Raw genomic sequence first — 23332 nt, 5'->3', positions numbered from 1 at the left:
AAATCCAAAGTACTGTAGGCCCACTGTTTGACTTTAGTAAATGAACAAAGAACTGCCCTGCGGGGACCCACCACGCAACCCAACACCCCACCCACCCTCACACTGTTAAACCACGGCATCCAACACGAGCTAGTCTAACCGGGCCCACAAGACGACGAGATTTGTGATCCAGAATCACCCCAATTACGCAAAAGTCAGCATTATATGATACACTGGAGAAGAGACCTTGCGAAACGGAGGCGAGCCCGCATCGCTCGGAGATGCGCTTCAATCCTGGCGTCGAGCCGCCCGTGTCGTTCCTGCGCCGCTGATCTGTTGACTTGAAAAATCGAATGAAGGTCGTTTAGTGAGACTTTGTTTTTGTGATCTCAGAGGGACATACGGAGACGCCATAAATCGTCAACGTGAGTAAAAGAGTGTCTTATTTTTAGGATGAATGTGATGAACGCGATGGGTTGGTGAACGGACCCGAGGCGTTGATGTAACGCTGGCCGCTGGCAGATCTTACATCATTGCTGATTCAGATTTAACACAACGCTGCTATTTATTTAAAGGAATTACATGCCATAACATTAATGCGTGCATCAAAATGTCATCTGCGTATGACACGTAGACTATATTTAATTCTAGGGACGCGCACCGTTATCCTCGCTTACATACTCCGTTTTTTATGTTTTACGATATATGACGGATTTGCGTATCGTCGTTTTCAACAGACTACGGGATTGTTTTACCGGTCGTGCGTGTTTGACAGAGTGCTTCTAAATAAATTGTGTTTGGCAACCAGCTGTGCGCTAGCCTGTCGACGCTTCGTGTTTTGGTGCAAATTTGACAAGACTATTGATGTTTCATCTTAACGTATCGCGTGAAATTATGCGTCTACGTGGATTAAAACTGCAAGATAAACATACAATGTATGGCTGTTGTGTCATGTGCCATCGCATTCTCTGTGGGCGAGTTTGGGCCTTGTGTTTGCGCATATTGAGCAGGGCGCACCAGCGGTTCATCACATCATCAACCAAATTTCGCTTTATCGTATATAATGCTAAAAACAGTATTAACGTGCGAAATAAATAAAAAACGACGCATTAAGACAGGCTCACTGGTTCATGTTAATCGAAATCATTTGACATATTGTATCAATAAGCATGGCGCAGATGTTCGTATTTAGGATCCCAGCAGTGATTTAAAAGGTTAAAACGATGTGTTTTCCTGTTACATAAGTGACGAAATTTCTGAGAGAGCTTTCTAGTGAGAGAGCATTGAACAAATACAACTTTTTTAAGACCATGTTTACCTCCTGTGAAATTGTTTAAAAAAGAAATATAATTAGGATTTTAATGATAATTATCGATTTGAACATATTCTTCTGTTCGGTCGTATTAACTCACTAGGCCTGTTGTTATTTTTACAGAAATGTTGTATTCTGCGAATGTGACTGTTTTTATAATAAATTCCACAGTTTGTTGACACAGTTCAAGCATGGAAGCCTATAGTTTGGGTCATACATCGCTGTTCCTCTGTGGTCATGATTTCATTAGAAATCCACATATGGCTAATGGATGAGTGCTATTATAGTGATCTTTAGTCTTATGTTAGTTGTCTGTGGTCAGATCATAATGTTTTGACCTTGACATTTACATTCCTGACGAATTGGCTTTGACTGTACATGCACAAACAGAATGTAACAAACAGAATAAGAAAGTCATAAACTTTATTTATTTAAAGTAGTTCTTACAGAAAGGTACACTACATTATACTCATGGAGGCCAGTTATCTGTTTTTATTTGTGCTTTATACTTAGACTGATTATTTATCATTTCTGAATAAAATGAGATTTTGCTTTCGTTTTGGTTACCTTTGTCTTATAAGAATTCCTAGCACAAACTTCTTTAAATGATTTTTATTGTATTTATTATTTTAATAGCAAATAACCTTAATCTTTACAATAGTTGGACGTCAGATGGACAAAACTGTACTTTTTTATTATTTTTTTTAATTTTTTCACTTATGTTCATAAAGATCACCTCATCTGGGTTCTGTGTGTCACAGCGTGCAAAATGCATGCCGTCAGTGTGCAGCTGATATTGTTGCTAAACACCCAGGGCTGTAGACTATAGGGCTTGTCACAACCTTTAGTTATGTAATGCTGGAAAAAGTGAGATAGAGAGAGCATTTCCTGCTCTCTTAACTAGCCTCCCTTCATATCTGAAATAGTCAACAAAGAACGAAATGTTCAAAGACTTTCTTTATATCCCCTATGTGAAATCATGCATAAGTTCCGCGCACACAAAATTGTGGTTTTGGTGTCGGTCATCATTATATCTTGCAATCGATCATTATTGACCTCAAACTTAACATGACACATTTTTTCTGATCATTGTTTAATACATTTTCTTTGAAAGTTTGACAGCTCTGGTCCCTACTCATTTTTAATAATTAAAGGGACAGTTTACGTGAAAATGAAAATTCTGTCATAATTTACTTACCTACAAATTGTTCCAGAGATCTATACATTTTTTTGTTCTGCTAAACACAAAGAAAGATATTTGGAAAGTATGTCAGTAACCAAAAAGATCTCATCCCCTATTCAATCCCATAGTATTGATTTTCCCTTCTATGGCAGTAAATGGGGAATGAGATCTGTTTGTGTAACAGTTGTGTTATGTTATAGTTCTGGTTTCAGGTCATTCCTGTGTAGGGCTGCAGCTATCCATTATTTTAGTTATCTAGTATTTTACTGATTTACCATCGATTAATCGGGATTTTCGGATAATAAATACTTTTTCTTTATTATAGAGCAATACTAAGTACAAGTTTACTAAGTACAAGTACTAAGTTTCCTTTTTAGAAAAAAAATGTTGACCCATTTAATACATTACATTGCCATATTACATTCAAAATGCAATTTAATAAAAATGTATAAATAAGAAACAATAATAAAAATAGAAAGAATAATTTAAAAGTTAAACAACAAACTTCAGCTTACACAAGATGCATTTAGTTTATCTAAATTAGTTTTCGTTTGTAATAGTAATATATTTGTCCACATTAAATACAGAGTTAAACAGACTTTTGTTTTGGCAGGTTGTCGGAAGACGCTTATTTCTTAGTTGTCTGTTTCTTCACTGAAACCATAAATGTTCGTGAAATAAACTCTCAGAGCAAATCTGGAGATGAAGTTCATGTCCTCATAAAGCGCAGACACAGACAAATTCATGAGCATCACGCATGTAGCATGATAAACTGTGCAGTTCATTCACTCCGACATGCAGAACAGAAAGATGGCATGTGTAAATAACAGTAATTTTTCACTTGCAAAATTGGCTAAAATAGCAGTTCACCATTTCAATAAGCTATCACTTATTTATCAGCATGAGAAATACGTATGAGCGTGTGAACAGACTAACGGTGATTGCGTGAGACTTGAGAGCCCTGTAACATGTATAAAGTTTAGCCAGCGTTAGTAATAATGGTCCGTGGGGAAACACAGTGCTCCGTGTGTACTGTAGTTAAATGGATTAAACAAAGCTTTGTATTAAACATTGACATTATTTTTTGTATTCGAATTACTCGAGTAACTCAAGGAATCGTTTCAGCCTTATTACTGTGTTAATAAGTCGTCATTAGTTCATCAGTTTCATCTTTGTTTGCCATCTCTATTTAAACCATGTGTTTTCCTCACTTCTTAGTAGGTTATTGTTTATAGTTACGTGTGCTTGTATTTCTGTGCTGTTCTTCTTAAATACCTGATAGGATAATACCGTCTTGTCGTTCGCTTCTATATAGGCTACACGTGACAGTTAAGTTACTGACATTCTTCCAAATATCTCTTTGTTCAGCAGAACAAAGAAATGCAACGACCTGAGGGTGGGTAAATGATGACAGAACTTTCATTTTTGGGTGAAGTATCCCTTTAAGAAACACAGTTGCCAGGATAGACATCAAATCTTCAATTGTGTTAATGGGGAAACAAACTGTTGGTGAGATTAGAGATATAGCTGCTGGAGTATTTCTGTTGCGGGTGTGACTGCCCATGACTCAGGATTGTGTGACTGAATTGACTCATTGCTGGAAATAGCTGTCTCTGACAGAACGTGTATATAAATGTCAGATTTAAAATAAATTTCAGTGTATTTCCTAAAGTGTCTATTTTAAAATGGAACTGAACTCAGTCTTTGACTATTTTGTATCAAGTTTAGATCTTGTAACAAAAAAGTTAGAATTTGTATACTTCTAAAAACACAGTGTGTTGCTGTCAAGCCCTTTTTTTAGCAGGAGGACACAGACACTTTGTTGAGGGCTCGTATTGACAGATGATGTTAGCAGGGGATCTATTGCTATTGAATGACAGCGATAGATTTGTACAATTGGTAAAAACAGCAGATGAAATGAACAGCTAAAGAAAATGGTTATGTAGGTTTATCAAGTATCCAAGAAAAACAAAAATGAAATACTGTAAGTCACTGTATGTTACCACCACATATAAATATATCACTGATAGTTTATTAAAGGGATAGTTTACCAAAAAGTAACAACTTTGTAATCATTTATTCATTTAATCATTTATGACTCTTTGTTCTGTGGAAGACAAAAGAAGATATTTTAAGAAATGCCTCCTCTGTGTTGTGTCCATATAATGAAAGTCAATAGGGGTCAATGTTGTTTGGAGACCAGGATTGTTCTTAAAATATTATTTTGTGTTCTGAAGAAAAAAATTCATACAGGTGGAGGAATTTAGTATAGGCCCTATCAAAGTTGTGGCACTTTGAAAAGTAATAATTCACTTTTCTTGGTTTCCGGATTTTGTCCTTTGACTTTACAATGTAAACTATCTGTGACAAACAAACACGTGCACAGGCTTTAGGATGATGTAATGTGCTCTACTGCTTTATGGAGATTATTTTAGGTCATTGTTATGATGTACACATCCTCTTACTGTCTGTCTCTGCGCACCCAGAACTCCAACATTAGGTCACTGTCTCACTATTTCCTCCTTCAAGATTTTCTCTGGTCTGTAATAAGGTCAATCTACAACACCCATCCCCCTCATTCTCTCTCTCTCCCTCTCTCTCCCTATTTCCCTCTCTCTCTCTGTCTCTCTCTCTCTCTCTCTCCTTCTCACACACTCTCTCTGTCTCACACACTCTCTCTGTCTCACACACTCTCTCTGTCTCACACACTCTCTCTGTCTCACACACTCTCACACACGCTCTCTCTCTTTGTAGAATACTCAACTCGGTTTACATAGACTGGCAGAGAAGAAATGCACAAGACATGTGTATTAAATCACAACATCTTGTGTTACATTCTCTTACAGAGACTTTTAAAGTCATGTACATTTTTAACCATGTACAATAATCTATTAATCCTTTATAATTGAAACAATGTGAACAGATTAATGTCTAAATTCTGTCTCTTGTTTTTTTCAGATGTTTACCTTCCAGCGAGAAGTTTACTCCAACCTTCTCTTTAACGTTCCTTACTCTCCAAAACCACGGGTTGGCATTGGACGTGTGAACTAAAATCCTTGACGACAGCAGTCCACAACTTCTTTAACTATATTCGCCCACGCCAGGAGAAGATGAACAGCCCACCTAAGCTATCCGGGGAGACCCTTATTGTCCACCACATTCCACTGGTCCACTGCCAGGTCTCAAGCTCACGACAGTACTGTGGCAGTCCGTTGAAACGCAGCGGCAATCCCTTCAGCTGTCCAGAGAACCTGGGACTAAGTCGGACTACCTCCTTGCCCGAGAGAGACATTCTTCAGCGGGAGGCGCTGGTGTACAGTAGCCTTATACAGACATCAAGCAGCAGCCTTAGCTCCAGTGACACCTTTGGGGATGGAGGGATAAGGGGAGGAGATAAACAAGCCAGAGGAGGGAGAGAAGGAAGTATGGCGAGTGACACTTCCTCTTTCACGTCAAGTAATTCTGAAGATCAATCTCAAGCCCTGCCTATGAAGAGTCGTGAACGGCTGAATTCACGACGCAACCCTTTTCTGCTCCATGCTGAAGATGAAGACGATGAGGATGAAGACAATCTGAATGGATATTTGGAAGACTCCTCTTTTCACTTGCATGGAGATTCGCTTGAAATCTCAAATGCGATGCTCGCAAATAAAGACTTGCCGCCTTTCCACCTACATGACCTTGGTTTCACCGCTGAACCTTTTCTCCTGCATGACTCAACAGAGGAACAGTGGTGTTCTGTTAATGATCCAAGAGGGACAGCAGAGAGCAGAGGCGAGACGTTTAACCCCACTCACTTGGAGGGCCTGAACTTGCTGAGATTGGACAGCCAGAGACGTCACGGTAGCAGCGGTTCCACCCTCTCTATGGACTGTGGCGAGCAAGAGTGGGGTGAAGAGGATGATGATGATTATGATCACTCAATGCAGGGTGGTCGAGGAAGCTCACAGAGTTCCAGTCTGACAGCACCACACTGCACATGTTGTGGCCTTTCCCAGCCGTACCCTGAACCTTTCCTGGAATCCTTTCCTGAATGCCACCTGGGCTACGCTAGTGACTCCTCTTGCAACAGCTCAGATGGAGTGCTGGTTAACTTCAGCACGATTTACAACAAGATGAATAACGTTGTCCCAGCAAAGACGTCGCTCTACATCAACAGTTCCGCAGACCAATCCTGTGCCTCGTGTGGCTCTGAGCCCATCGCTATGTGTGGGAAAGAATGTAGCAGTGGGAGTGGAGCTTTCTACCTGGACTTACACACTTCCCCAACAGAACCTCAGCATCCTTCGGCCCCTCAAGAACACGCAAACTCTTCCTCCGTATGCCACTCTCAACCGCAAGGTCCCACAATGGAACTAGACGCAAACTGTAACTCGTACCACAACCACCTAGGAAGCGAGGGTCTGTCCTCTGCCGACACCTCTGCCAACGATCTCGTTTCGTGTCTTCAAAGCCAGGCCCGCTTGGTTCTAGCAACCCAGAATTACTACAAGCTCGTGACGTGTGATATTTCGTCGCAGTCCTCTCCCAGTCCAGTGGGTTCTTCGGTCACAAGCTGCTCGGATGAGCACAGCAAGGGAAGTCCCACTCAGCCAGCAGAATACTACCTGTTCCAACAACTAAAGGAGGACGAAGACGAGGACACAGAGCTGGTAGAGTATTTGCTACGTTTAATGTTAGCTTGTGTTTAGCGTTCACCAGTCCCTTATAGAAATATCTCACGTTCTGATTTCTCATTGTTGTTCTTGACCTTTCCTGCTATTTTCTTATCAGAATGAAGAGAAGATGGGGGACTCTACCCATGAGAATGTGATTGAGGGGCAGGTGTATATCAACGTCTCTCCACCCATGATGGTCTGCAATTCGATTGCTGCTTCTTCCGGCAGCGGTCGCCCTCGTTCCCGCAGTTACGACCGGAACCTAGACAAATCTCCATCTCCTAGACTCGGATCACTGGAGCGGATGCTCAGCTGCCCCGTCCGGCTCAGTGAGGCTGCAGCCGCCAGCCCACCTCCTCCACCACGTGTTACATCTTTTGCAGAGATAGCAAGAAATAAGAGGAGAACTGGAGGGTCACCATCACAGAGGGGCGGCTTGGAGGCCTCGTCCTCACACTCTCAATCCTCTGGAGAGTTTTCACCCATCCTGGAGGACCTTCCTCAGGGTCAGAGCCACAGTCTGCCACCACTCACTCGATGCCACAGCCAGGGGAGTGGTGATATGCCATCCCCACACAGGTCACGGAGCACACCACTTCGAGAACCACCGGGGGGAGCGGGAAAACAGGCTCGAACCAAAGCCGAAGGTTAGAGATGTTTTGTCTAGCTTCATGTACTAAACAAATTGTTGTTACTGGGAAGAGGTGATTTTGTTCTGGCTTTTTCTTTTGTGGTTTGACTGCGCTGTAAAATAATTGTTTTTGTATGTCAGTGCCAGTTGCTTGGTGGATACAAGCTTAAAATTAGATCGAGGTGTGATAAAATTGCTGATGTTGATTAAAAAAGCTTCAATCTTTCCCTTCTCTTTTTATGTGCTGCATACTGCTATTTCAGCCTGACACCAAGAAGTGACTTCCAATCTGGCTTAATTCAGCCAGCATTGTGTATTCTATGAAACAGGGGATTGCCATTAACATTAGCATTGTGCACATTGTTATAACCCAATTTTGACGCCAGCTACTAAAAAATAAATATGCCATTTATTTCCCCCTTTGAATAAATGGCATATAAGAAGTTTACAGTGGTTAAAATTGTGTTTGTTTTGGTTGCTGGGGCATTGCTAGGTGTTTGCTTAGGTGTTCTACGTGGTTGTTAGATGGCTAAATACTTGTGAAAAAGCCCACTACCTTAAGTTTTTTGTACCTGCCAAGTTTGTAGCATTTTTGCACATCATTTTGTCATCCTCTAGCACACATACATCTGGGAGATGTCTATTTAATGTCTGCTTTTGCATATTTGCAGGATGTATTTTTCTATTATTTTGAGAAGTTTGCTGTCAGATGTCATATAGACATTTAGAAAGATGTATGTAATACGTTGATGAATATATAAAGCTGCCTTTTCTAAGAAGTTTATCAAATGCTTTTACACGGTTTATGTTTTCCAAATCTCCAGATCTTTAGCAGACATCTTGGTTACCACACTCTCAGTATAATAAAACCATGGCTTATTTTCCTAAGGGGGTGGGCAATATTGTAAATACAGCTGTAATTACAAATTTGCTGGTTTTTATCGTTTGTAGAGTTTGTAGATTTATTATGCATTTATTGGTGCAGTTCTAAAAGTTTTGTTGAAAAAGAATAAGGTTACCTTGCTTGCATACACATGTGTTTTGCTGGAACATGTATGTGTGTTTTTTTTGTGTGATATGCTGCCCCTGCTGGCTGTGACTATGTATTGCAGTATGCTAAGTGTTCTGTCACCCGATTCCTCAAGCATGCAGAGCAAACAGTTTACGTAACAGCTGCGTGACGTTTCACACACACTGTGTACCTGTCAAAGCACATGTGAACACATACCAGAAGTCTACATATACACAGAGGAGTTATAAACACAAGATTTTCCTCGAGGGTTGAAGTGAGCTATTTTGTGGATCATTTTGTTGGAAAGTCGTTTTTTTGACGCAGTAACTGCAGCTCTGTGTTCGACTGATTTTTTAGTTTTCCTGTGTTTTTTATGTCTTTCGGTTTCTTAAGAGGATCATGCTGACATGCTAGCTCCTGCTTTATGATGTCCTCGATTTTATGCCATGTCATTGCCTTTGCTTTTCTGATATAGTTTAAGTTTAGGAAGAATGCTTCATTGAATCAATCATATGTAGTAAGTCATACTGATTTATTAACCCCTTTAAGTACGGTTATGCTTGTAGTGATGTTGTTGACTTGTACAGTAATGTGTTTTGCTGTTTTATCTGTTGTGTTGTTTGCTAAGGATTTGAAGAGAAATACCATAAAAACTGAAAACACCTTAAAGGGAAGAATTTGTTTAATCACAACCAACCAACAAACAAACAAACAGATTCTGTCATTTATTCACCCCATGTAATGTAAAAACTGCACATTCAGTGGACCCAAAAGAGTATATTTTGAGAAATGTCTCAAGTGGTTTTGTGTCCATAAAATGGAAGTCAATGGGGTCTAATGTTGTTTGGTTACCAAGTTCTCTAAAATATCTTCTTTTATGTTCTGAATAAGAACAAAAGTCAAATAAGTTTGGAATGACATGAGGGTGAATAAAAGATGAAAGAATTGTCATTTTGGGGCGAACTATTCCTTGAATAGCAACACCCTGGCAACCGAACATAACTGCATTGACTTGCACAGTCAGACACAATCACCCTTCTTACTTTTTTCTCTCTCTCTCTCTTTCTCATTTCTTCTAGGTGGCCTGTCTAGCTCCACAGACTCCTTTCCGGTTATCGTTCGCTATAGCAAAGATCAGCGACCAACCTCATTACCCATTCAGCCCTTCACTTTCCAACACCAGTTTGGGAAATCACAAGCAAAGCCCCTCCTTCCACTTCTTGACGGTTACATCAGTCACATGCAGGCTCGGGGGGCTGCAGCTCCCGAGGGTGGCGAAGATGACTCTGAAGAAGACCACGGACGACCTCACAGCACTTCGAACGGCCCAACAGCTGTGCGGCCGTCTCCACTGGGGAGCTACTCTCCGGTTCGTCTCCAGGGTGCGCCGACCTCTTCTGGTACCTGCTCAACATGCACCCCGACCCCGAATGGTCCAAAACCACCACGCTCTGTCTCTTGCCCCATCTCTGCGGGTCTCCTGCCTCAGCATATCCCACCTGGCTGTACACCATTGGCTGTACACACAGAGACTCAACCTAAACTTGCGCCATTGCCTCCAACACCGCCTCCACCTCCGCTGATGAAGCAGAGCCCGCTAATGCCAGCACTGCCGACTAGAAGTCACTGTTTTCACCGTGACAGTCTCAGTCCACTTGGAAAGTTGGAGCCAGCGCCACAGGAAGAGCCGGTGAAGGTTTTACCTGCGTGTGTGACACAGCGGCAGCCCAATGGTAACATAATAACATACATTTTATTGTTTATGTTTTTAGTTATTGATTTCTGAGTGTTAGCGAACGTAAAGCTTATTCTTAGATCTTGTCTCATCTTTTCTAAAACTTTGCTGACAACTTGTCTTTTCTTGTCTTTACTGTCTTTTCTGTTTCTTTCCCCGTGTACATGTTTCTCTTATGTTTTGCACTTGGTTATTTCCACATCTTTTCCATCCACCTATTCATCTTTTCACCAATACCTATTTTTCCTTTTTATCCCTTTATATTCCATCCATTGCTTGTAAACTTTCCTCCACCTCGCCCCATAGTACACCACCTCTCCCCGCAGGCACTGAAATGGAGAGAGTACAGGCGAAAGAATCCTCTTGGTTTGGAGCGTGGCATAGATGGCTCTCATTCGCCATCTTGTGCTCTGGAAAGCAAGAGACCCGGGACTCGTGTCATGAGACGCAATGTGTTTGATTTCCCTCCGACCAATCAACCGCTCGGCTTCAGCAGATTTAATGGTGCTGAACCAATTCAGTCAGAGAACGAAAAGAGGGCGGGGGGATCTGTGCATAAATGTAGTCTTTACGATGTCATGTGACATTTTATATGACACCACAGAGTTGTTTTGTTTCCTTTTGATAATGGTTTGCTTTTGTCTTCTTCTGATTGTTTGATGTATATGTATTATGTTTTAAAATATGTTTTTTTATAGGTCAGTCGATTAGGCAATTGCCGCAGTGCTACAGCGACTTCCTGCCGGATTATTTCTCTCAGACAGAGCGCCCCCCAGAGGAGTTCTGTTTATCTCCAGATGCTAATACTGATGAATCCATCTCGATAGATTTGTTACAGAAGAGAGGTGTGTGTTTTATTCTCGGAGTAAGAACACCAAACAAGACATGTGTTTAATAAAAGTTTTGCGTTCATGGTAAATTTTTCAGTGTGGTAAATATGGATTTTTTTTGCTTTATCAGAATGCTGTAGAATGCCGTACTTTGTAACGCAGATGCGCACCCACGTATGGACATGCAGAAAATGTTAAATGTACTCTAGTGCGGAATGAGTTTAGAGAGTCTGATGTCTCTTGATGTTGTTCCCACAGGGGCCACCTGTCAATCAAACTTATCCCATTTGCTTTACCTTTAATCTCCCACTTTGACTTTCAATGAACGAGTATCTGAACCGTATTAGTGCATGACACAGTTTGTGTCTGTGCTGTCAGTGTTTCGTTTCATTTTCATCTCTGTTATTTGCCTCTAGGTTTGGTGAAGGCCATAAACACAGCAGTTGATCTAATAGTTGCTCATTTTGGGACCAGCCGTGATGCTGGCGTTAAGGTATAACCTTAATTTCTCAGAAACTTCAACTTGAGGAACTTGGATAAAGCCACAAAGTTTTAATTGTGTCCTCTCCTTTTTGCTTGTTTCAGGCTAAACTGGGTAATAGTTCTGTCAGTCCTAACGTGGGTCACTTGATTTTGAAGTATCTGTGTCCTGCCATCCGTGAAATACTGCAGGATGGACTGAAAGCGTATGTACTGGATCTGATTATCGGGCAACGTAGAAATCAGCCCTGGAGCGTAGTGGAGGCCTCTACACAACTTGGTAAGAGGAATGGGAGGAGAATGTTGATAATGATAATGTGGTATGAAGAAAATGTTAAAAATATATTTCACCCCTCTACTCCAGGTCCCTCCACACGGGTTTTGCACAGTCTGTTCTTAAAAGTCTGTCAGTATTCAGAGCTGACCAATAACAACATGAGGTTCAATGCCTTCGTCTTTGGCCTGCTAAAGTAAGTTTCATTTTTCATCTCGTCATCACACTGTGTTTGAAAGCACGTTTTTGTAATTTGCTCAAGTATCTCTCACTAAAAGCAAAGATGCATTAAAACATCCGATGATATGGTACATTATATAGTTTAATTTTGTTATGTAGTTACGTTTCCATCTCAAATTAAATATATTTGCATTTCTTGACTAGTCTTACATTTTCAACGTTTTGCAAGGAAATTGGTTCAGTGCATATTTGCTTTGCATTCTCAACATATCCTAACGTTTTTGTTTTTATAGTAAATTATATATTTTACTGTCAATGCATATTAGCACAGACAGCAAGGAAAAAAGAATATATAATATAATATATAGAAAACATGGGATCATTTTTACTTTAGGCATATTATTTTTGATTTGGCAAAGAATTTGCTACCATTTTTTTGCATTCCTTTTGCATCAGGAGCAGACCTGTGATTATTTAAAATGCTTTCTAGATATACAGCTCACAAGACTTTGGAGCTCTGGTATTTGACTTCTATCAGCACTTTAACCAGTCAGGCCTGAAAATCTCTGCAGTGCGGTTATAGAAGCCTTTTGAAATCTTCAGAGGATTGAGTTCTGCTTTGATGGGCCTTGACATAGCTCAGCTCCTCTATAAACTATGAACTGGCTCTACTTAACCTCCATAAAACTTATATTGAACACGCAGGGCATTGATCATAGGTTTTAATGATGAATTCTGCTGCATGCAGATGTGTTTTTCAGTTTCTCTCTAATATAAATGAAAAAATATTTCCGTTGTTGTTCAGCAATGTTCCAGATTTGTGTGCATTTCCTCTATATTCACATTTATGCATTTGGGAGACACTTTTATCCAAAGCAACTTACATTCTATTGTATAATACATTTTTGTTTCTGACTATTTACAACCCCCTGGGATCGAACACATGACATTGGCGCTAGTGCCATGCTCTTACCACTGAGCCACAGGAAAACTTGATAACGCTGTCTTCACATTCTCTGTCTTTCAGCTTGCGGTCTTTGGAATTTTGGTTCAATCACATCTATACACATGAAGGTAGGCCAATACTTTCTATTCTACATAGTGACTTTACATATAGCAAAGTGTAATTATATAAGATGAAAATTATTAAAAAAAAAAATATATAATGAAATAAAATGTAAAGATCCAGTCTATGAAATTTAGCGGCATCTAGTGGTGAGGTTGTGAATTGCAACCAACGACTCACTCCTCATCCCCCGTTCGAAGCATCGCTTCATTATGTAAGGTCTCTATACACCTCTGAAGACATAGTTGTGTATATTATATTGCATTTGTGTCAATGGATCCTCCAAAAAAATGAAATGTTGGACCTTTGATAAAATAAAAATGTTTTTGTCTGTTTGTTGTCCACAGACATCATAGCAGCACACTACCAACCATGGGGTTTCCTACCCCTATCTCAAGGGGCGTGTCAGCCGCTTTTTGAAGAGCTACTGCTCCTGTTGCAACCACTGTCACTGTTACCCTTTGACCTTGATTTGCTATTCGAGCCACACCAGCTACAAAAAGGGGAAGAACACCTGAGACGCAAAGAACAGCTGTGCTCAGCCCGTCAAAGCCTAGACCTATCAGATCGCTCCACCTTCCAGCTCATGAGAGGTGGTGGAATGACAGAGTCTGGCGCACAGGAAGTAGACATGGTGCATTCAAAAGAAAGGTTTATATTGAAAGAAGAAGATGCCCGGCTTAAGATGGAGGCAGCCGCGTTCAAGATGAAACGCGATGGCCGGAAGTGTGATGGATCGAGCCACGAATCACTGGCTAAGGAGGCTGGAGTTGGCAAAGAGTGTTCAAGAAAGAGTGATGTGCTAGAGGGAGGTGGATGGAGTGCTGGAAGGATCAAGGGAGTTGGAGAAGAGAGTGAGAAGGAGAAAAGAAAGGAAAGAGACGGAGACCCATCCAGACAGAGAAACCGACAAGCTGGATGGTGGTACCAGCTCATGCAGAGTTCACAGGTTTACATTGACAATTCTGCCGAAGGCTCGAAGTTTGTAAAGTTGGAGAAGAGGCGGAAAGGAGGCATTGAGAGTCATAGGCAAAGCCATCCACCTCCTCGAGAAGGTGTAGTCGAGGGTGCCGAGGCTGTCCAGCAGATAGATGAACAGGTGGAACACGGACAGACCAGGAATAGCAATATAAATAACCTTAGCAATGGTGTTCTCAACCAATCAGCATTGACAGAACCCACCAGAGCTACAAAGGGGAAGCTATCGTGGATGGGAAGTCCACCAGAATCAGTTCTTAGTGAACTGAAGAAGAGTAAGGAGAAGCAGCCAGACCCTCAATACGCAGATGAAGGGGTTCAGGGTCAGGCGGGAACAGGGGAGGATGGGTCTACACAGGGTCTGCGTTGGGGTCGGCTGTTTGGAGCTGGAAATGCAGGCAAGGGGGAGAAAATGGATCAGAAAGCAGTCAGGAAACAACGGTGAGTAATTGAGAATTTTGATAAAGATATTACACAGCTGTCAAAATGACATCCCTGCTTGAAACACAGTAGCGTGCACATGAACATAAATTGAATGGATTTAATGTTTATAATGGGGATTGTGTTGAATTTATTGTAAACTATAATGGTGTTTACTGGTATGTAATGGATTTTATTGGTAGGATGTTTTCTGACAGATGGGAACAAAAAGAACACCATTAAATCCTACTGGAATAATGCCAAATACAAAAGGGAATTTTGTAAAGGTTTTAATGGAAAAAGATAATTTTGTAGTTAGTTTCTGTAATGGTTTCTATTTTTTTTTTTCAGCAGGAATGTGTTTTAAAGTAGCATCAAAAAGGCACACACACTACAACAATGAAGGCAATGATGAATGAAACTTATCATCTTGAAAAAAAAAAACATTAAATCCCAATTTTTCATTAAAATGGTATCACGGTTTTTGGTTTTCCTGTCATGCTTTGAAGTGTGCTGGTCTTTTTTCAAATAAGCTTTTTTTATTACCTTACTTGGGCAAGTTTTTTGAGTTGTGTGATTTTTCTTGTAGAATAGAACTGTGTCATGTTTTAACTTATAGATGCATTTGCCAAAGACTATAAAATACAAACATAGAGATACAGAACTTGTGTTTTCTTCAGATTGCCATCAGGTTGGTTGAGCATCGACCGTTCCATGTTGGATCTGGTAGCCTATTCGGTTGGAATGGGAAAAAGAGTGGAGCAACAATCTCACACATCTCAAATCCAAGATTCCCAACTTAGCCCAAGTGAAGAAGCACAAACACAGAATTCAGAAACACACACACAAAGACAAGCCCCACGGTAAAATCATCCGACATTCTGATATTTAACAAAACAAGATAATACTGCCATACCCTAATGAATTCTTTCCTTCCATTTCTGTTGCCATTTCTTTTTCTCCACCAGTGAAGTAAAGGCACTATGCCATAATATTGCCACAGAGCCGGGTCAGCTCAGTTTCCACAAAGGTGACGTGCTCCAGGTACTCAGCAGGGCGGACCCTGAATGGCTGATGTGCGCTCTGGGTGACACCCAGGGTCTTGTTCCCATCATATACATTACTCTGATCGAGGACAGTCAGGAGCCCCAACCCTGAAACTCTGAAGCACGGGCTCTGATAAAGAGGGGTGTAAGATGGGGCACGGAAAGAGGGTCACTGCTTCTTTGAATATAAAAGCTGCTGCAAAGGATTTTAGTCCGATAGATTCATTTTGTGCATGTGTTAACATCAATACACACTGACACACAGTAATCATTTGTTTGCTGTTGTGAAAGCGACCTCTTTGTTTTTGTTAATAGCAGTGATTCGAAAGTGTAGATCTAGCTGTTTAGAAGTGAAATTGTTTGCGAAGAACCATCAGGTTTTGCAAGTTAGCTTTGAAATCATGTCCTTTTAAAAAAGAACTAAAAACCAAACGAAGTTGTTAGATATACTAGACACTACTGGCACATGCCTTGGGTATACTGTAAAATACTGTATTATGTAATGTAATCTAGACGTTAACCAATGTATGTGTTGCGACCTGAAGTTTGTGCAAAAAACCTGTCGAGGCAGTGCGTAACCTAGAGGTCATCCATAACATTTCGTTCTTACATGCAAGTGATGAACTGTTCATGTAAATAACTGTATGAAATCCAGCTGAATAAGGAAAATCTCGATGGCAGTCAGTGAACTGCCCTTCTGTTTTGAATTCTACAGGAATTGATTGAATTAACACCAGGAAAAAAAAACTTTTACGGGCGAAAGTAGTTAGTCGGTCAGCATTGTGTCTTTTCCAATGTGTGCTGCTTGACAGGTTAGTGGTCATCACTGCAGTCTCCACCACTTGATTTCATGTTTTGTTTTTCACTAATAAGGGAAATATACAGCAACGTTTTCTTGCATGTGATGGAATATACTACAATGATTTGCATTTCATATACTTAACTAAAGAGTTCAGAGTAGAATCGAGCTTTGTCTTTTACCGTAATTGTTTTATTTCCCTTCCTACGTTTGCACAACCTGCAGAAAGTAAGATGTTTGTACACTTTGTTTTGATTTAAAAGGCTATATACAGAAGATTTATAATGATGATGTATGTTTTAACTGAACATGGATGTGTGTAAACTAGGTAGTTGAACAGATACTTAAAAAGGAGTTGAATGGGGTTGTGTATAAACCAGTTCCAAACACACACATTAAAATGCACAATAATATTTATTTATTGATCCAGAGGTTGCTTTAGCGAACACTATGAGCTTTATTAACTAACAGTTGATTATACACAAACATCTAAAAGCTGGTTAATAAACATCCCTCTGCTTCTGCAGCGGTGGACAAAGAGAGAATATAGGACAGGGACTCTTCAACAAGAAATATTGCATCATTTGATGTGCTAAATTTAACTTGAGGTGAGGCCTTATGGATAGGAATGTGAATTAAGACATTAAACGGTTATTGAAGGACTGAAGTATTTTCAGAATGTTTATTAGAAATTAACACGGGTCCTCAGTTTGATATGATTAAGCTTAAAGTAATATATATTTTAATTTGATTTGATCAAATTGCATTGTTAAAACATCTCTAGATGACAATGTTAAGGTATGTTTTTGTTAAAACAGTTTTATTATGATTTATATTGTTTTCTTTTTAAGAAATGCGTTTGCCATTCTTGTCTGTATTTGTAAATATGCTGCATTCTTGAAAGGGAAAATGACATTATTAACTATTTGTTAATAACAACCTATAACACATTGTTATCGTTGAAAATTAACAAAAATAAACTATTCAGATAGTATGTACAATTTATTGTTATGAGATGTTATGAGTAGAAGACAGTTATGTCATGCAAAAAACTGCGCGATTTAGATTCAGGTGCCGCTTTAGATCTTTTCTTCATCGCTCGAGAGTTGTATGTTGTTCTTCAAAATATGCTTTGCTTTTCACTGAAATCCATCCCATAAATATCGGAGAGAGATTGTGTGTATAAAAGCTGTCCAGTGCCTTTTTTTAACCAATGTGTCTGCTAGAAGGAGTGTTCATACTCATTGTGTCTTCTCACAAGTTTGGTGACACCCCAGATCTTTTCTCTTGTAAGCACTGGCCTTTACAAAGAGTTCAAAGTTACTATCTATGATCAGTTTTGGCCAAAGTCTGATGTCATCATTCCATGCTGATTGGTAGAGGATTAACAATCATGAGAAGAAGACTTGATGAAGTGGTTGATGTATGATTGTGTAATGATCTCTCTCTCCCCTTCTCTCTGCTTCAGTCGTCCAAGATTTTTTTTCTTGCCTGTACTGTATATATAATACTTGTAGCCCACCTGGCTCTCCTGTCCCTTCGTTGTGACCACGCTGTGCTTCTGTAACATTATCACCATGTATGTATATCAATAACAGAGTGCTCATGCGATCACTGAAACAAAGCCTCCTGTCATTTCTTCCCGCTCATTTGTGTCTGTAATAATGCTATTATTGAAAAATCTGCTGATGATGGTGTTTATGTTTTGTAAGATATGCGCTTCAATATTTCATTGAGAATTTAAAAGAAAAGATGCTATTCATAATAATGCAAATTTTGACTGTAAAATTTTTTAAAGGAAAACTTCAGGTTGAACCCTGAGGTAAACAATGTTTTGCACCAGTTTCGGTAATTATCCCAACAGAATAAAATCAACATAATAATAAGGTATAACGATAAGGCATAAAAAAACAAACTACATAAAAGCATTTGGTTTTATTGACGTCGGTAACGGACGCCGTTAGAAATTGTTTTGTTTTTCAGCAGAGACGCTCAAAATATTTAGTTCACAAAACCACGCCCCCTTTCTCCCCGTGACGGTTCAACCAATAGTAGACCTCCAGTTATTTCGTCATTCAATGGTGTCGCACTCGAAATCCAGACGGATAAAGAACTTAAAGGTATTTATTCAAATACACACACAAATACATGCTTTTGAAAACAAGAAATGTTTTAACAGTTATTTTGTGTATATTATATGTTATTAGTTGATACAAGTTAGTGACAAATGTGGGATCATTCAGTCACAGTGTAGCTCTTGCTTTCAGTATGTTGACGAGTAACTGTATTTAATATAACCTCCTATAGCAACTTGACAACAATTTATGGCGATTCGTTTGAGGTAAACGCTGTTATTGCTTTATTAACATGAACATAATGTTAAGGTCAGACAAACGGATCCAGTTTAACCTCGTGTTGTTTATATCATAACGAGACGCGACAATATAAATGCTAACTGTTAAATGTTCAAGGCTATTTAAAAACAGGTTACATATACATGATACAAAGTTTTGATAACATTGAACTTAATATAAAAGTTCAAATAAAGGCATATTCATAAAGAGCCTAACATGTGGTACCTGGTTTATACACCAGCATAGTTTGACAGATCCAAAGTAACGTTATCAGTCATCATCCTAATTTAAGGCAGTTGTTTGTTGTGTTGAATTATAATATCTATTCGTTATGGATTTTAAAGCCCACCACCTACCAGCTGAAAATTGGAAACCATCAAATAATTTCGAAGGGATTTAATAGGTTGTAATGAGAATTATTGGTTTTAATGGCACTAATTGTATACAACACACTGTCATTGTATTCAATTTCTCAGAATATGTTTTACTTCATCTACTCATGTCATATTTGAGACGTATGGCAGGTTTGTATCTAGTTACTCACCACATGTCTACTGACCTTCCATGTTGTCAATATTATATTGATAGGCTGTTTGTGTGAATTACTATTCCCTCCCCCTTGTTTCTTACCCATCATGCCTGAACTTTCCCCTAGAGACACACACACACACACACACACACACACACACACACACAGTATACAGTCTTGTGTTGTGGCTGTCAGTTGTAAAAAGAAGATCAGTGTGCACATTCCGGAGTAGCTCTGGAGAGACTAACTGTCTGTTTCAAGGTTGGCTTTAAAATCTTTTGTACTTTTGTGCATTAACTAATATTGGTACCTTTCATTGTTTAAGAATTTCTTAATGAGTGTGGTTAATTTCTAGAGCAATGTTTACATTCCTTCTCAGGTCTGTGCTTGCATTTTAGAAAGGTTAGAAAGAAGTTGTCACTCTGTTCTTAGGGCAAAAAGCTGTTATAATTAATTTTATTATTTGTTTATAAAAAATCATAATAATTTATTCACCCTCTTGTCATACAAAACCTGTTTGTGACACTTTCTTCTGGGAAATTTCTCAGTGGTTTTGTGTCCATCCATACAATTGCAAGCTGATTGGGTCCAATGTTGTTTTAAAGTGTAGTCATGCATGTTTGGAAAGACAAGGGTGAATAATGAAAAATATAACTTAAAGGATGAACTATCCCTTTAAAAGATGTTTAAAAGTCTGTATGTTTGGAAATGTTTGTTTTATGACATTATTAAGATTTATAGCATTAACCATAACTGTTTAAACCCAACTGTTCATATTTATGTGTATTTCATTTGTAAACATCCCACTTTTTGAATGTGATGTTCAATAATATAAGCACACTGATTGCACCTTGTGTTTGGCACTCTTAATATGGTTGTGGGATGGTTTCTTTTACGTTTTGCCATTAATAACAAATAACATTGATGTAAATTCAAATCAAAAGAAATCATTTCTGATTGTATGTAGTTTGCTTAAAGTAGTTTAAAGTAGTTTTTTGTTTTGCAGGGACACAGAAAAGCTCCCTGACCTCAAATATTGTATTTTTTTTAATGGCCAGTGCTTAGTCCGGGTAAAGTGATTAGCGTAAAGCATAAAGCCAGTTTAAATGTAGGATCCCTGTCTACAGGAACAAACAGATGGCATCACACACACCAAATAGTTCAGAGGAACAGACTCTAATGGACCAGCAAACATCACGCACCTCAGCAAGAAATGAGCAGGTTCCCCCATCAACCACCGGTCATCTCTCAGATCAGTCTAGAGCTGCCTCCAACCGTGTTCCCATGGTTGAGTCTGTTAGGCCCAGGTTCAGTGCTTGTGTTCAGGGTAAAAAGAGGCTGAAGTTTATTCTGGGAGCTTCTGAGGATAACTCCTCCGATGAGGAGCCTGTGCTCGTTCGCCAGCCACCTAGACCTCAGCGACAAAGCACAGAGACATCCAGGGAACCTATCACGGCTGTATTAGACACACAGCCATCCCCTGCGCCGGCTCCGTCCTGCAGTTTGAGGTGAGCGTCCCTAAGCATCCTTTGCTTTGCTGTTGGCTTTGCTGTTTGTGTGTGTGTTTGAATGGTCTAATGTTTTAACTGTATATACTGTATTGTATATGTAAAGTTGAAATGACAAGGCTGTCAGCTGACAAAATGAGAGTACTGTGATTTCAAAAATTATGCTATTAGTATGTAATCATGTGACTATTAACTGTATAGAAATTCCAATAAATGTTTATAGGTTCCCACGCGTTTAAAGCAACACTAGTTTATAACCAATTAAGTGTGTACTGAATGCAGAACAGATAGAGAAAGAACAGAATTGGTACATATTTACAGGTCAAACAGCAGCAATTCTCCACCAATGAATGCAGTGTGATTAAAAAATGCAGAATAGAATATATCAGAATAGAATAGAATTGGTGCATAAAACAGGACCAATTCTCCACCAATCATTAGACAATGCAAAATATAACAGAATAGAATAGAAATGGTACATAAAACATTCTCCACCAAAGAATGCAGTATGAATTCAACAATGCAGAATATAAAAGAATGCAGTAAAGACGATAAAATAATACAAAAAATAGAATAGAATTGGTACATATTTACAGTTTAAACAGCATCAATTCTCCACCAATGAATGCAGTATGAATTAAACAATGCAGAATAGAATAGAAACGGCACATGTGTCAGCCCTCTATTGGTACATTATGAAATTAAAATTAATTCTCAATTTGTCTATATTTATAAAAAATAGATAATATTAGAGTTCCCAATACAAATTCCCACAGTACTTAAACAGAATAACATATAAATAAACTGTATACAAATTTAGTAAAATGTATTTTGTTGGTAATATGAAACTCCATAACATGAGAGGAATGGGGGAGACTCACGTTCCCCCATTTCCTCTTAAAATCACTTGGGGACATTTTCTACCACATGAAAGGTCCAAGGTCAAACAGGGCATAGTTATGGACCTGAAGTACAGCCATATGTTTATTCTCAGCACACACTGTGATCACTTGACTGACTTGTGCTTGTCAGTTGTTATTGTGGCATGCCGCACATTTCTGTACTATTATTGGAAGCCGTGCTCTGATGTTTATTTAATGCCATTCTTAATGCGTTAAATATAAAAGTAGAAAATAAATCTCATGAAAACATACCAAAGAACCATGAACAGTACAGTACGTTTCTGGGGTTAGATTTGGGAAGGTCTTCATATGCATTTTTGCTGTTCGTGTGTAACTTGTGTCGTGTTGTCCTTTTCCACGAGACACAACTGGCTCGAGCTCACACAGAAACGACAGATTGTCAATCCAGAATTACACATATACTGTCTGTTTTGCTGACGTGAAATGTTCAGAGAGACAATTGAAAAATACTTGACATGCAGAGAGGTAAGAAGAGCATATAAATGTTAGGTGTTGGGATTTTGTACATTTGATTAAGTACTTAGGTGAGGTTTCTCTGCAGATATAACATTTCTTTTGTATTGCTCTGCCTGTATAATAGCATGTCACCTTAAAATCTCAGTGCCTTATACTTGTGTTTAACTTTGTGTTTATATTGTCACGTAAATTGTTACTTTCAACATGCATTAAACATACCATGAATCTAAATTGACTGCACTACGCTTTTGCTTTGAAGGTTATTACAAGTTAAACTGAAACAAGCGGTTAAAGAGTTACTTAATTGATTTACATTTTTGGAAGTGAAACAGTTTGTCTGGATATGGTGAAGCCAGGTCTTCGAAGACATGGGGGAGTGGTTATGAGAGAGAGAGCAAAAGAGGAAAAGGGAGGGAACATGAAGCGTTTTGGATGTTGTTTTTCAGTCCCCTGCTGTATAATCTGATACTTTGCCATGGACGAGGAAGCAGAGCAAACGCTCAACTGGTTTCAGTGTTTAAAGAGGTTGGTTTTATACTGAATGTGCACTTTGCTCACTTTGTCCTCTAGAACCTTACGTTTCTGTGAACAGTTTGTTCTCGACAAGGGTAGTGTAGTGGAAGTATAAAAAGGGGAGAAGTTTTGGTTGTTATAGCATGTGAAGTAGTGTAGCATACTACAGAAGAGAATGAGTGTGTCAATAAAGTCATTTCGAGTTTTTGGAATGCACACGTTTGCCGGAAGATGGGAGGATTTGGTTGAAATGCAGATCGCAAGGCAGTTTGAGCTGTGCATGTGTTGTGTTATGTAACAAGCTGATCATTTTAATTCAGTGTCTGTGTTTAGAGAACATGCACTCATATCAACTGCAAATATAATGGAAATGTTTGATCCTTCAATTCAAAACGAATAAACATGAATATAGTAAAACCGGTTGTTTGGGGTCAATTTAAATGAAAACAGTTTGAAAACATAGCAT

At 39.2% G+C, this 23332-nt stretch overlaps 2 protein-coding genes across 10 annotated transcripts in view; both read left to right on the top strand.

Annotated features, from left to right (window-relative positions):
- Nucleotides 1-118: 118 nt before the first annotated feature.
- rusc2 (RUN and SH3 domain containing 2) lies at nucleotides 119-17577 on the top strand. 2 transcript variants are annotated; one of them, XM_056746998.1, is made up of 13 exons: nucleotides 119-404; nucleotides 5433-7126; nucleotides 7248-7779; nucleotides 9855-10508; nucleotides 10817-11014; nucleotides 11209-11355; nucleotides 11757-11833; nucleotides 11926-12100; nucleotides 12185-12290; nucleotides 13302-13348; nucleotides 13688-14759; nucleotides 15419-15601; nucleotides 15707-17577. In XM_056746998.1, the coding sequence occupies exons 2-13, from the start codon at nucleotides 5585-5587 to the stop codon at nucleotides 15894-15896; spliced, it is 4923 nt and encodes a 1640-aa protein (XP_056602976.1). In that variant the 5' UTR covers nucleotides 119-404; nucleotides 5433-5584; the 3' UTR covers nucleotides 15897-17577. The 2 variants fall into 2 exon arrangements, with proteins under 2 accessions (XP_056602976.1, XP_056602977.1); XM_056746999.1 differs by lacking the exon at nucleotides 10817-11014 and having other exon boundaries at nucleotides 120-404.
- A 1081-nt stretch (nucleotides 17578-18658) lies between these two features.
- The window catches only part of acacb (acetyl-CoA carboxylase beta), a 30634-nt gene continuing 25960 nt past the window's right edge, over nucleotides 18659-23332 (top strand). For 2 of the 8 annotated variants that reach the window (XM_056746015.1, XM_056746013.1), the window contains exons 1-2: nucleotides 18769-19727; nucleotides 20473-20974. In XM_056746015.1, coding sequence (XP_056601993.1) covers nucleotides 20604-20974 — 371 coding nt within the window. In that variant the 5' untranslated portion in view covers nucleotides 18769-19727; nucleotides 20473-20603. Of the gene's footprint in view, nucleotides 18704-18748; nucleotides 19728-20472; nucleotides 20975-22661; nucleotides 22879-23332 lie in introns of those variants that run through there. The other 6 variants (XM_056746012.1, XM_056746010.1, XR_008906488.1 and 3 more) reach the window with 6 other exon arrangements.

Source organism: Triplophysa dalaica, chromosome 4, assembly GCF_015846415.1.
Source record: "Triplophysa dalaica isolate WHDGS20190420 chromosome 4, ASM1584641v1, whole genome shotgun sequence".
Lineage (NCBI taxonomy): Eukaryota > Metazoa > Chordata > Actinopteri > Cypriniformes > Nemacheilidae > Triplophysa > Triplophysa dalaica.
The sequence above is the reverse complement of the archived record's forward strand: the minus strand, read 5'-3'. Positions and strand labels throughout refer to the sequence as shown.